General features: G+C 36.6%; 1 protein-coding gene across 5 annotated transcripts in view; it reads left to right on the forward strand.

Annotated features, from left to right (window-relative positions):
- Positions 1 to 14,231, forward strand: part of CCDC91 (coiled-coil domain containing 91) — a 365,255-nt gene that overhangs the window by 190,838 nt on the left and 160,186 nt on the right. For all 5 annotated transcript variants that reach the window (XM_045288440.1, XM_045288443.1, XM_045288442.1 and 2 more), the window contains exon 8: positions 6,338 to 6,445. In XM_045288440.1, coding sequence (XP_045144375.1) covers positions 6,338 to 6,445 — 108 coding nt within the window. The remainder of the gene's footprint in view (positions 1 to 6,337; positions 6,446 to 14,231) is intronic.

The raw sequence follows: 14,231 nt of genomic DNA on the forward strand, positions 1-14,231 counted from the left end.
GAAAGACTGGCTGAGAAGAGCTACCGAAAACTAAAGAACTGTCTTCTTAATGTTTTCTGATAACGTCTCTAATAAATTCCCATAATTGTCAGTATTATCTTAAGTTCTGTTTAGCCATTGCAATGGGTTTTTAATACAGCTAAGAAGTAGAGTACCATAGGACGGACAGTTTGGGTCAGAAGAGGTAAAGAAGGTTGGAGCGTAATGAAATGTCTGACGGAGGCTTCATAGGAATCATCCTGGGACAGTGGGGCTTGCAGTCTCCTCTCCCTCGTGTGGCTGGAGGACGTCGGCTGTGATCTCCAGGCCATTTCCTTAGTAACTAAAGTTGGTAGTTATAAGTTGAAGCCTAGTGAACTTTCCAATAAATATTGATACTTTTGATGACATGATTTCTAAAATATCAACCCTCATACATGGGCTAACACTCAACAAATGGCTATTTCAGGGCTTACTATACATTAGGCACAGTATAAAAAACTGTGCATTATATATAAAAGCATGAGTAAGATACAATTCATGTACTACAGGAACCTGTTATTCTAAAAGCATATGGCAGTTTTCCTCAAGCTCTATGAGTCAGAGCTTAATGGAATGATCCAGCAAATCTCTGATAGAGTTGAGATGAAGAATTAAATATATTAAAAATCAAAATATCCCCTGGTCTTGGTAGCATTCTCATCATATTATTATATATTGGGATACATCTTTTTTTTTCTATTTGTATGTATCATGAACATTAAAATACTTTATGCATGTTGAAAATAGTTTCAATAGCTTATAAAGGAAATGATTTTTAAAAAACCTTTTTGTAGTACTGCAGCAACCTCAAAGAAAGTCTTCCTTATAGTGCCTATAGAGAAAATTACAGGAAATAGAAAAGATTACACTGGAAAGAACATACTGTTATATAGCCTATATCTGAAGAATAATAAAAATTTATGAGTCATAGAGCCATAGTTCTAGTACTAGTATCAGTGTTTTATTTGTATACCTGTGATGACTAATATTCTAGTTATATGGAGAATTTTAAAAGTTACCTTTCTAAGACATAACAATGTAAGTCTTAATGCTGTGTAGTTTAGGATAGTTTTCTAAGCTTTTTGTAGCATACAAGGTTTTTTGAAAGATTCTTTATTGTGGATTTGTTGGTGATTTACATTTCTTAGATCATTACTTCTGTATTCAACAATTTAATTGACCTATCAAATCTCCCAGTAGCTTGCTTTGCTCCCCCGCCCCCCTAAATCTCTTCTCCCTCTTACAAAATATGATCTTCCCCTTTGTCTTAGCTAACATCTGTCTACCCATACCCTATTGATTTCCCTTCTCTCGCTTCCAGCCCAATCCTGGTAACCATCAAACTCTTTCTTTCGGTATGAAAAACCATTATTCTTTTATAACAATGGTCTCATATGCCATATATGAGACCACATACTCATATATCGTGTATATATCATATACTCAGATAACGTGTATAAGCTGAGTTTTTCAGCACTTTTTTAATGCAGTTTTTGTAGTAAAATTAGATGCCTAGGCAGATGTTCGGGTCGGCTTATACTTGAGAGTATATATGGTAATATTTGCCCTTTTGTGATTGGTTAACTTTGCTCAGCATAATATTATCCAAATCTACCCATGTTATGAATTGACTCAGTTTCATCATTCTTTCATGATATGTAGTATTCCATTTTGTGTATGTATCACAGTTTTTTGATCCATTCTTCTATTGATGGGCATTTAGGTTGTTTTTGTCTGAAATTGTGAACAGTGCTGTGACGAACATGGGTGTGAGTTGATGTGATTGTGCTTTGGGCTCTTCTAGCCCCACTTGTGTGAGGAAGTACTATACTATGTTCAACAGTGGTTGCATATTTTTATGCAGGAATTTTGCAGATTTTTGTATATTGATCTTCTACTCTGCTGGATTGATAAAAGTTTCAGTTATTTTCAACAGTTTTCTTTGGGGTATTTCCCATCTAGAGTCATATCATTTACAAGTAGAGTTTTACTTCTTGTTGGCCAATATTGTTGTTTTGGTTAGGTGCCATCAGGTCCGTTCCAACTCATTGCTACACTGTACCAACAGAACAAAGCATCTTCCCAACCCATCCTCACACTTGTTCTTGTGTTTGAGCCCCTTGTTACAGCTACTCTGTCAATCCATATTGTAGAAAGCCTTCCTCTTTTTCACTTGTTCACTTCTCCACTCTATCAAGCCTGGCGTCCTTCTCTAGGGCACGTTTCCTCTTGGCAAGGTGTTCAACGTCCCTGAGATGAAAGTTCCATCCTTGCCCCTAAAGAGCAGTCTAGCTGTACTGGTTTCAAGACGTGTTGCTCTTTTGGCAGTCCATGGTACTTTCAGTATTCCTCACCAACAACGTAGTACAAATGCATCATTTTTATTTTGGTATTTCTTATTCAGTGACTAACGTCCACATGCATATGAAGCAATTGGAAATGTCATGGTTTGGGTCTGATGTACCTTAGTCCTCAAATTGACATACTTATTTTTCCAACTTTAAAGAAAAAGGTCTTGTACCAAATATTTACCTAATGCAATGTCATTTGCTTTCTTGACTGCTGCTTCCATGGACATCGCCTGTGGATGTAAGCAAGATGAACTCCTTGGCATCTTTACTCTTTTCTTAGTTTTTCATGATATGATTTACTGGACCAGTAGTTAGTTTTGTAACCATTCTCCAGGCTGTAATCCTTGATTTTCATCAGCAAGTGCTTCAAGTCCTCCTCATTTTTAGCAAGTAAGTTGTGTTATCTGATTATCTCAGAATGTTAATAAGCCTTTGCTCAATCCTGATGCCTTGTTCTTCTTCATATGATCCACCTTCTCTGATTATTTGCTCAGCATATAGATTGAATAATGTGGTATGAGTTTGCACCCCTGACACACCCCTTTTCTGATTTTCAACCATGCAGTATTCCCTTGTTCTGTTTGCACAACTGCCTTTTCATCCATACACAGGTTCTCTATGAGTACCATTAAAGTGTTCTGGAATTCTTATTCTTCTCAATCTAACCATAATTTGTTGTGATCTATATTGTCTGTTGTCCCGGTGAGAGGATCATGCTGTAAAATTGGTAGGAAGCAGGCCTATGTAAGGACCAATCCTAAAGAGACTCTAGAGGACCTCACTATCATCAAGAAAACTAGAGTGGGATATATTAGTTGGACCAAGGACCTGATGTCCATGCACTAAGAACCTCTAACACCTAAAAGAAAGTAAAACTATGAAAGAGCCATAACATGCCCACAAGACAGGTGGGTATATTTCCTGGCCTATGGAGTGAGGCAGCTGCAGTGATGTTACTGGCACACAGAATTTGACTCGAATCCCTTCTGGCAGGAGGCTTTCTGGCTGACCTAATGAGCTAGTCCTCAAGCGTGCAATGTAGACGTCTTCTTATTCCTGTGCTCAGATTTCTTTGGAGACACCTAAGCAGGTGTCTTCCAATGATAGGGTGGAGGCAGATGTCTCTTGTCTGGAGACTTGCTGCCTGAGCTCAAAGAGCATTAACACTTGGATGTGCAGGGCAAGACAGGCCTGGTTATGCCCTCTTCTGAAGTTGCACGCCTGCCCCTCTAGCAGCACTGGCCCCTGGCAGGGTGGTAGCAAGAGAGCCCCTCATGCCTGGGTAGCATGGTGAGAGCCAGAAGTAGAGTCCACAAAGAGTAGCAAAGGCTGAAGAGCAGATAGAGCAGATAGAAGCTGATAGAGCAGAAACCTCAGGCAATTTGATAGCTAAAGGCATCAGCAATATGAACACATCCTATGACTTGATGGACATGGGTAATTTGGGGAAGGGTATACGTTGCTTCTTTGGAAATTTGTTATTGTTTACTGTTTTCCTTTTATAAATAATGATAATGGATTTCACTTTGTTAACTTCGTGTTAGTGTCTCATGTGTCAGGCCTGATCGAAGAGGAACATCAGAAACAAAAACAAAAAAACCCAACTGACTGTGATCAAGTTGATTGTGGCTTATAGTGACCCTAGACGGATAGAGTAGAACTGCCCCTGTGAGTTTCCCAGACTGTAGTGGAAAGCTTCATGCTTCTCCTGTGGAGCTACTGATGATTTTGAACTGTTGATCTTGCCATTAGCAAGACAACATGTAACCCACACTATGCCCCCAGGGCTCCAATAATTGGTGCCAGTGAATATAAGTATCTCACTCAGAAATCTTTTGGTTGCTAGGAAATTTAGAGCGACTTATCACTCTACATCTGCTCCACAGAAAGACACCAATAAGTATAGCTAGAATTATTTGGAACCAGGACAAATAGGAAAATGAAAAAAATTTTTCCATTAAGCCAAAAATAATTCTGTTTTATTGCAAGTCCCAAAATATATGGTGATAGCATTTTCCTCTCTACAAAATATACTGTCTCTGTGTTATTCTAAGAGATTTGTCTGCTACTATGCTATTTTTAAAATTTCTTGAAACTCTAAACAGTATATTTTAAATTGCCAGTGGTATATTAGAGATTTACCCAGCAGCCCCTCATCAGGAGAGATTTACAGCCTCAGAAGTCCTATAGAGAGAGAGGGTCACTGTGGATCAGAGTTCACATGATGGCATTGGCATTGGTGGTTATTCATAATATGAGGAGATTACATTTTGGTTTATGTTTTCAGGTTATATTTTGTGATTAATATAGATTAATTATTTGGGAATCTAGAGAAGACAAAAAAACACATGTCTTGAGAAAAGTATAGCCAGAATTCTCCTTAAGGATAATGAGTCTTTACTTGTTTACTGTAGACGTTAGGAAGGACCAATTCCTGGAAAAGGACCTCAGCTTGGTAATGTAGAAGGTCCCTCAAAAAGAGGAAGGCCCTCAAGAAGCTGGATTGATGTAGTGGCTGCCACCATGGGCTGCGACACCCCAACTATTGTAAAGATGGCCCTGGCCCAGACAGTGCTTCCTTCTCTCGTAGGAGGGCCAGCCAGCACTGGGGACTGGTGCACCTGACAACAGCAGCGACCAAGAAGCTCGACAAATCGCTGTATTTTGATTACATCTCAGAACCTTATTGCTTCGTTACTTCGCTCTGCAATTTCAGAGTAGAAACTGCTGAGTTACAGGGGTGGTAGAGCATCTAACATTTGTCAAGGAAAGTTAATTATGTGAAATGAGAGCTCATTCCAGAGACTTAAAAAATATTTTTGTCCCAGTTTAAAAAAATAATGCATGCGTATTTATTTAGCATCTTAAAGCATGTTGTTTCCAACCAAGTAAATCTATTTTCAAAACAGAGATTATTTAAGAGATTTGGCTTATTTTCTTTTACTTGGCGAATGTGCCAAAGGTCTGTTTTCTATAAGACTTGTGTCTGTTTCAACTTAGTATTTTGATTATGAGTAGTTTATTATCCAGATAGACCTTTAAAAATAGACTGGCTGCTAAAGAATTTATATATATACACACACACATATATATATATATAGTTGAATGCATATTTTAGATAGATTTAGGATTTCTAAATTGCATGAAAGATATTACTCACAACACTTAACATAATGCTTCACAAAATAGGAGAGGAAAACGATGACAATATTCTAAGAATCCCCACAAGGAAATGAGTGGGTAGGACATCTTCAAATTCCGACTTGCCTTTCATCAGAACAGTGTCAATGTCTTTGCATTTGTCTTACTGGGGGTCCAGCATTTATACTACTCAGTGAAGTTTGTGCAGTCTTGCAAGTTTTATTACTTTTTAATGAAATCTGCCTTGGGATTTTCTTTTCTGCACACTAACATACCTTTTCACATTAGGGGCGTGAACTTCCTGGGGGGCAGTTCTTTTATGTTTGAAATTGCTCAGAGTTTCCATCTGCTTTTACTTGACTTGTGGTCTTGAAGATCATGCTTGGCCCATGGGATATTACAGCTTGCCGAGAGGATGTGGAGTTTTGTCAGCCAGTGAAATATGTCTGGTTCTTTTTTCCCTTTGCTTTTTTTTTTCTAAGTAGCTTTCCTGTGCTTCTCATCCTGTGTGGTCTTCACTGCGCTGAAGTTGCATTTACCAGAGCTACTCGCCCTCTTTATCATCTGCTATGACTTTTTTTTTTTTAAAGAAGGTGTTTGGAAGGATATGCTGAGCCACAAAAATTGCAATCTTGACCAGAGAAAAACAAAAAAAAGCTTAAAGTGGTGTTATATCTGAATGCGCTTCAATACTTGCAAATGCACATTCTGTAGATGAAAAAGTATCCAATTACAGATATGCACACATGTAAAAAATCTCTCATTCCTACAGTAGACTCCAAGTTTTGTGTGAGCTCTAAGTGACATGCTTTGTTTGTTTCCAGGCACTACTGCAGTCTTCAGTTAAACAGCAAGTAGAAGCTCTTGAAAAACAGTATCTTTCTGCAATTGAGAAACAAGCCCACATGTGTGAAGAGCTGCTAAATTCCCAGGTAATGGAAGTGCACATCGATCAGATATTTATCCTTTTCTCCTAACCCTCCGCCCTTGAGAGCTTTATAGCTCTTTATTCAGTTTCATGCCATTCACCCTCCTGGGTCAATTTGAGAGAAATATATACTTATGTAAAACTCAAAGTTAGGGTTTAGGAATTTTATGATAACCCAAAATAGGATAGAAAGCCTAAAATATGTGATCTCCCTCCAAATTAATGAGGATCTTCCCCCACATTAAATACTGAGTTATATTATTTATCAAATATCAGAGATAACCATGAAACTATAATAGCACTTCAATGCTTTTAATGCCATAATATTTATATATGGCATGTAAAATTTTAAAATAATTTATGTTTGACTGCCTTTTATTTCATATAGGCATTAATTTCTAGTTGTATCATGTTTTTTATTTACTATGTTAAAAGGCTAAGGTTATAAGATGATTGACATTAAAAAAAATCAGTTTAAGAGTATTCATGGTATAAGTAATGTATGTAACAAGTTCCCAACAATATTTTTGAATAAAATAAACCTTGAGAGGTGAGAGTTAAATAAATTTTATTTAAAAGAGCTGTTTCATATTAGAGGAAGCATATTGTTTAAACTCTGTACACTTTTTGTGATTTCCAACATATTTGGTTGACCTGTCGCATCTAACCATTTGCTTTTAATTTGTTCCATGTACTTCTCCTCCTTTTTTGCCTTAATTTGGATTGAGTGTTTTAATGATTTCATTTTAATCTCCTTTCTTGATTTATCATCTAGAGCACTTGATTGTATTTTTTTGAGGTTGCTTTAAGAGAAGAGCTAGCAATTTTTCCTGGAAAGTAGTAAATATTTTAATATTGCTATTAAGTATTTTAGACTCTACAAACTGTATGGTCTTTATTACTGCAGCTTAGCTGTGCCACTGTAGGCAGAAAGTGGCCTGATAAACCATGTAAATGGATGAACCTTATAGTTCAATACGTTTATTTCTAAAATTAGGGTAGAGATTGAATTTGAATGGGAACCAGAGTTTGTCAGCCCTCACACTACGGGACAAAAATTGATCCAGCTGAACAGAATTTTAGGATCTTGGGCTCCTTTTTTCTTCTTCTTCTCTTTCTCTTTATACCAATCCATTGCACCCTAGCCCCTCATAATTTTGTCCTTATGTTTTCTTTTAGAAACTTTATTGTAGTTTTAACTTTAATGTTTAGGACTTTAATCCACTTTGAGTTAGTTTTTGCATATGGTGTGAGGACTTGAGCGTGTTTCTTTTGTTCTGTAGGTGTTAGGCTGCAATTAATTAGACTGTTTTTTCTTTATTGAGTGGATTTTAATGAAGATCACTTGTCTATAGATGAATGTATTTATTTCTCTTTAAAAATTATTTTTATTGAACTGTAATGAACACATCACACAATTCAGTAATTCAGTCATATTAATAATCACTACAACCAATGTGGTAACATTTTCTTCCTTCTTATACCCATGGATGTTGACTCCCCATTTCCTCCACCCTCCCTTCTATGCACCTGAGTAATTATTATTGCAGTTATTGTCTTTATAAATCCACCAATTCTGGCTTGCCTTTACAGAAAAACATAAAAGTCCCAGGACTAAAAACAAAAGAAAAGAGACCCATCAACATTGATCATACAAAACAGAGAAAGACTTCAATCTGATAAAAGCAGAGGATATTAAAAATTTAGAATGAATTGAAAGTGGGTCAAAAGGGTATCTAAGTGCAGTTGCTGAGAACGACTTTACAATGTTCTTTGTCTGACATTTGACCTGCTTACACGCCTAGTCTATGGACAGTGGGAATTCACTCGGGACTCAGCACGTAAGGACCCTGAAAATGGGTTTTGGGTTCCCACTATCTTCCAGAGTATTCTGAACACCAGGTGTTTAGCATGTAGATACTAGTACCATTCATTCATTTGGGCTTGAATATTACTGTTTACAATCCTTGCATCATGCACACTGGTGTGCGAGTGCTTCTTCTTTGTGGACTTATCTGACTCTTCATTTAACTCCCTGCTTGTTTTGAGACAAGCCTTTAAGACGTTTGACACTGTTTTTGCCAATAGCCAGGCAACATATGATTTCTTCACCACATTTTAATATGGCATTCATATTTGCAGTGGTCTCATGAGGCAGAGTACTGTGAAGGGCCATGAATTGTGCAGTGTCACAAGAACTAATTGTTCTTATATTAGGGCTACAATCAAGTGAGAGCTCAAAGTCCATTTATTCAACTATGGTTTCTCTATATGTCTGGTTTGATTTTAAATATATCTTAATCATTATATTGTAGCACATAGTAGATTATCCCCTTGGGGCCCAATGAATAATCACCTGAGACCATTATATAAGGTACCAATGAATAAACCACCTCAGAACAATATATAGTTGTTCTTTTCATGTTCTGTCTGCCTTTTTATGATGTGAATGTGATACTGTATGCGACTCACCTTCCTGATATGATCGCTGAAGACAAAATGAGTACCTAAGCAAATGTGGCGAAGAAAGCTGATGGTGCCGAACTATTAAAAGATATCGTATTTTGGGTCTTTAAGACTTGACGTTAAACAAGCAGCCATCTAGCCAAGAAGCAACAAAAGCCACATGGAAGAAGCACACCAGTGTGTGTGATCATGAGGTGCTGACAGGAATAGTTATCAGAAATTCAAAAATAAGCAATAAAATTGATGTTAGGGAGTGTGGACAAAGTGGAGACCCAAAACCTACCTGTAAGATAATGGAGAGTTCCTCACAGAAGGGCCTCAAGGAAGGGAGGATAAATATAGAGAGTGGAATAGCACTGATGAACCATGTAACTACTCTCTAGTATTTTAATACTTCCTCCCCTTACTATTATGGTCTTTTTTTTACCTCATTAATCTTGTTAGACCTGTATATGTTCATTTGTATAATTAAGGACATTTGTATCCGATGCATGAAAACTAGGGTAGATAACACTTCAGAAACAGTAACAGAAGTAATGATTCCCTGAGGGTACCAGAGAGAGGGGAGAAGAAGGGGAGCCAGTAGTAACAATAATTGTATAAACCCACTAGAGTGGAACAAATAACAGAATTGCAGGTGAATGAATACATTGGTTGGCGTAAGATATGGCAAAATAATAATAATAATTATATGTATATATAATAATAAGGGTTCCTGGGGGGATAGGTTGGGGGAGGAGGGGATAAAAGGGAGCTGTTATTAAAGAGTTCAAGTAGAAAAAAATGTTTTGAAACTGATGGTGGTAGCAATTGTACAATTATACTTGATCTAATTGAATTAGTGATTATTATAATACCTGTAAGAACTCCCAATAAAATGATTAATTAAAAAAAAAGAATTCAAGGTTAAGGTAATTCTTTTGATAGCAACAATATAGACAATGGTGAAACACTGTTGTGCAAATGATTTCATACATGTGTAGGGCACCTTATTAGACTCCAATACATGAACTGTTAACTTGGGTGATTGGACTCTAGTTCCACAAGCCGTGAGAATTGGACATATGGCCATACTTTCAGTTACACTCATTTACAAAGGCAGGGACACACCTGGTAGAATGCATTTATTTCTATGTTCTCAATTCTAACAGTGAGCCATCACCAGGCTGGTTTTGTTTTAAATCGTTTGATTGAGTAATTTAGATTTTCCATACATTAGAATATAATTTATAATTTATTCAGTCAATTCTGTGGTAATTATTTTTTCATATTGCCATTTTTGTGGTTCATAGGCAATAAGAAGGTAAATATAAACATTTAATTTAACTGTGATTTATAATGTTACATTTAGCTTGGTTTTTAAACTTAATTTCTCATATAGTACTTATAAAACAATAACACTGATATATGAGGTATGCTGTTTTTATCTAACCTACTTTCTAGTGAATACTTGAGTCTTATGCTCATACAATAGGTAGAAAAATTTCCCTTCAAACCATTTATCTTCCAGGAAAATTGGGTACTATTACTTACTAAACATTGTTCCCAATATATATTTTGATATATTGACATATTATAGCTTGTCATGAAATTGCTTTTCTGCTCTATCATATACTTTTTTGTATTCTCACATAGCTAATTTAAGAGAGTGAATAAAAAACTGATGATTGAAATTGAAATCTACTCAAGGTAATGAGTGTTAAGAAGCGTACTTTCTACCTTTCTTGACCACTTTCTTTGAGAGAATAAGGCAGTCATCTTCATCTAGAACAAGATGATGTTGAAAAGTGAGGGAGGGATAGATGTCTTCATTGGTTGAGGGGGATGGTAATGTTGATAAAAGGAAGTTAAAACTTTAAATAAGTTTTACTTTATTCCTTTTTTTTCAAAACCATTTTATTGGGAGCTATTACAGATATCCTACCATTCTGTAGTTTAATCATGTCAAACAGTATATAGCACAATAGCTACTACAATCAGTTTTAAAATATTTTCTTCCTTCTTGAACTCTTACATATCATCTCCCCTTTACCTCTGTTTTTGTTTTTCCCTCCACTAATGTCCCACAATTCAAAAATCACTTCTTTGATAGAAAGGAACATTGTTAAGGAAAACAGAAACCAAGATAAATTTTTAAAATTTTCCCATTGAGGATGAATTCAGAAGTTTAACACTACATAAAATGTTTTCCTACCATGATCTTAACTTTAGTAAAAGTGTTACGTATCTAGATAGGTAAACAATGGCATTCTAAATGAATAATGAAAGTGCTGACTAATCCATGCCCGTGTCTATCTAAATCTCAATTCAGAAAATACACAGTGAATATTTGCTGAATTCAAATGGAATTAAAATTTCAGAATCTCAATCTTAAAATCAGAAATGAGATTAAAGGATGCTTACCCTGATAACCTATCTAATGCGGAAACGTCCAAAATATATTAAAGGACGGTCCATGATATGATTAGATTATTACAGAGGAAGGAAATCTGTTACGTGTAGCACACCACTCACTCATGATTCTTCTTTTTCAAAAACAGTTTTAGTGGCACAGTCCACTTATCATTACAGTTCATTAGTTCACTCTTTATAAGTAGAGTTGTACAGTCTGTACCACCAACAATTTTCTTCTTTTCTGTACTCATTGTCATTCATGTAATTTTTCAATTTTGGCAAAAGTATACACAACCAATACATTTTCCGATTCACCAACTTCTGCATGTATAATTCAGTGCCATTGATTATACTCTATTTTGTAAAACCATTATTGATATCCCTCCTTCAATTGTTCCACCATTAAAATAAACTCAGTGCCCACTAAGCAAAAACTCTTCCTCCTTCAACCATCATGATCCCTTTAAATTAGGTTAAGACGTATAAAATAGCTATTTATGAATCAAAATAATCCAATATTGCTACTTGTACATGAATTTAGTACAATTCTTGCATTAGTGGCTCTCAAGTAGACTCTGTACAACAGAAGGAAACACCACTCAGCCCTTGTCATCCTCACAGTTGACAGTTCGAGCCTATTGTAGCCACTGTGTCAGTTTGTCTTTTTAATGGTTTCCTCTTTGGTTTTTTTTTGCTGACCCTCTAATTTACCAAGCATGGCATCCTTTTTAGGGACCATTCTTTCCGGATAGCATGTCCAAAGTACATCCTTGCTTATAAGAGACATTCTAGCTGTACTTCCTCCAAGACAGATTTGTTGTTAAGACAGATTTGTTTATTCTTCTGGAAATCCACGGTACTTTCAGTTTTCTTCATCAGAACCATGATTCAAACACATCAGTTCTTTTCATGTGGAATCAAAATGTTTCTCTGTAGTTTTAATACATTAACTTAAGTTATATAGTGCTACGAAATGTTTTATCAGTTTTCCAACTAAAAGTATTTCACTCACTTTAAGTATCCTCAAATATTCTTCATATAAGTTCGTATCTCTTCAACTCTGTATCTACTATCTTTATCTTCCAATTTTAATAATATGGCACCCAGAATTAAAAGGAATTATCTCCCTTAAGCTCAAACTAGAGTGGTCATTTTGAATATGGTTATCAATTATATCAAACATATTAATTTTTAAAACTGTTCTAAAACTTACTATTAATTTCAATTCCTAAATATTTAATTACATGCTCTGTGGTTGAGTTTGCCTTTAATCCTCTATTAGTGGTAAAGTTTGTAGGAAAAAATTTTAATATACAAAAGCTAATGTCGGGTGTTTATTATCTACAAAGTGTTTATTATCTACAGATATTTATTCTAACAATATTGGACATAAAAACTAAAACAAACACAATAAGTGACATTTTTCATATCAGTTAAAACAACAGTATGGGTGTAAGTGCCATGAAACCAGTTCTGACACATAGCAACCTGTGTACAACAGACGGAAACACCGCCTGGTCCTGCGTCATCCCCACACTTGTTCTTATGTTTCAGCCCGTGGTTGTAGCCCTGTGTCAGTTAATCTTGTTGAGAGAATTCCTCTATTTCGCTGGCCTCTCTACTTTATCCCCCTCGTGCTAGGTCGTGAACTTTAGACCAGTCAACCCGCTCTTGTCTTCTTTTTCCTGTAAACCAAGTCAACAGGTGTCAGTGGCCAAACTCAATCTGCCTCTTTATTGCTGCATTTCTCCCACTTCCACTCAACAAGTAGATCCAGGTGGTCACCTAGCAAGCATCTCAGCCTGTCCACAGGCTCCCTTTAATATTCAGTCCCAGAATTGGGTTTTCTTCATGGTTCCAGAATTTTTCCCAGCTTCGGAGAAAGACCATTGGTTCCTGAGTACTCCAAAGCACTGAGTGGGGCATAATTTCTTTGCATAGCTTTCTTTACAGGTGTGGCCCAAACCCATCTAAAGATCAAATTTTAATGGCTGAAAGCAAGTTGGCTTACACACTTTCTATTTTCATACTTCCCATATTTTCCCCAGGAAACTACTGAATAAACAGTGTGGCTTTATCTGACCTCTGACTAGACAAAGAAGAAAATCTACCATGAGAGAGAGGTCAAACGAATATCTACTCTCCATCTTATGATTTGTTTCTCTAGTACCGCACTCCCAAGGTACCATAATGTGTTAGTCTGGAGACTGTAGAGAAACAAATCCACAGAAACTCACATGTATAAGAGAGAGTTTTATATAAAGCATAAGTGCACATCAAGAAAACATCCCAACCCAGTACTGTCCAAGCCCACAAGTCCAACATTAACCCATATGTCCGACACCAATCCACAAAGTCCTCCATCTCACAAAACACACACTATGATGCTGACTGCAGGAGGAAAGCCGAATCAGTGAGCGTATAGGGCTGCATTGGGGTAAGTCCATGTGACTTCTTCTCAGGATGTCTTGCAGGAAGTGAGCCTTTCTAGCTGAAGCAGGGAACTGGCTAAGGAAGCTGCACTCTTGTCTGACAATCAGAAAGTAAGAGACCTGACAACTAGAAAGTTGAGGCTGACTGAGCCATTTCTCTTCTCCACCCTTCAATTAACCCCACATGTGTTTATCAGCCAGGTTGACATAATAAACTTTAATTATCTCACTCCCCTACCCTCCCTCCCTCCCTCATGAACCCTTGATAATTTATAAATTATTATTATTTTTTCATGTCTTAGATTGATCGATGTCTCTCTTCATCCACTTTTCTGTTGTCCATTCCTCTGGGAGGGGGTTATAGGTAAATCATTATGATCCATTCGCTCTATATCCCCCCACCTTCCCCTTACCTTCCTGGTATGGCTACTCCCAATATTGGTCCTGAGGGGTTTATTTGTCTTGGATTCCCTTTGTTTCCAGCTCTTAACTGTACCC

This window comes from Echinops telfairi, unplaced genomic scaffold, assembly GCF_000313985.2.
Source record: "Echinops telfairi isolate 266 unplaced genomic scaffold, ASM31398v2 ScPeMD7_21;HRSCAF=78, whole genome shotgun sequence".
In the NCBI taxonomy this organism is placed as follows: domain Eukaryota; kingdom Metazoa; phylum Chordata; class Mammalia; order Afrosoricida; family Tenrecidae; genus Echinops; species Echinops telfairi.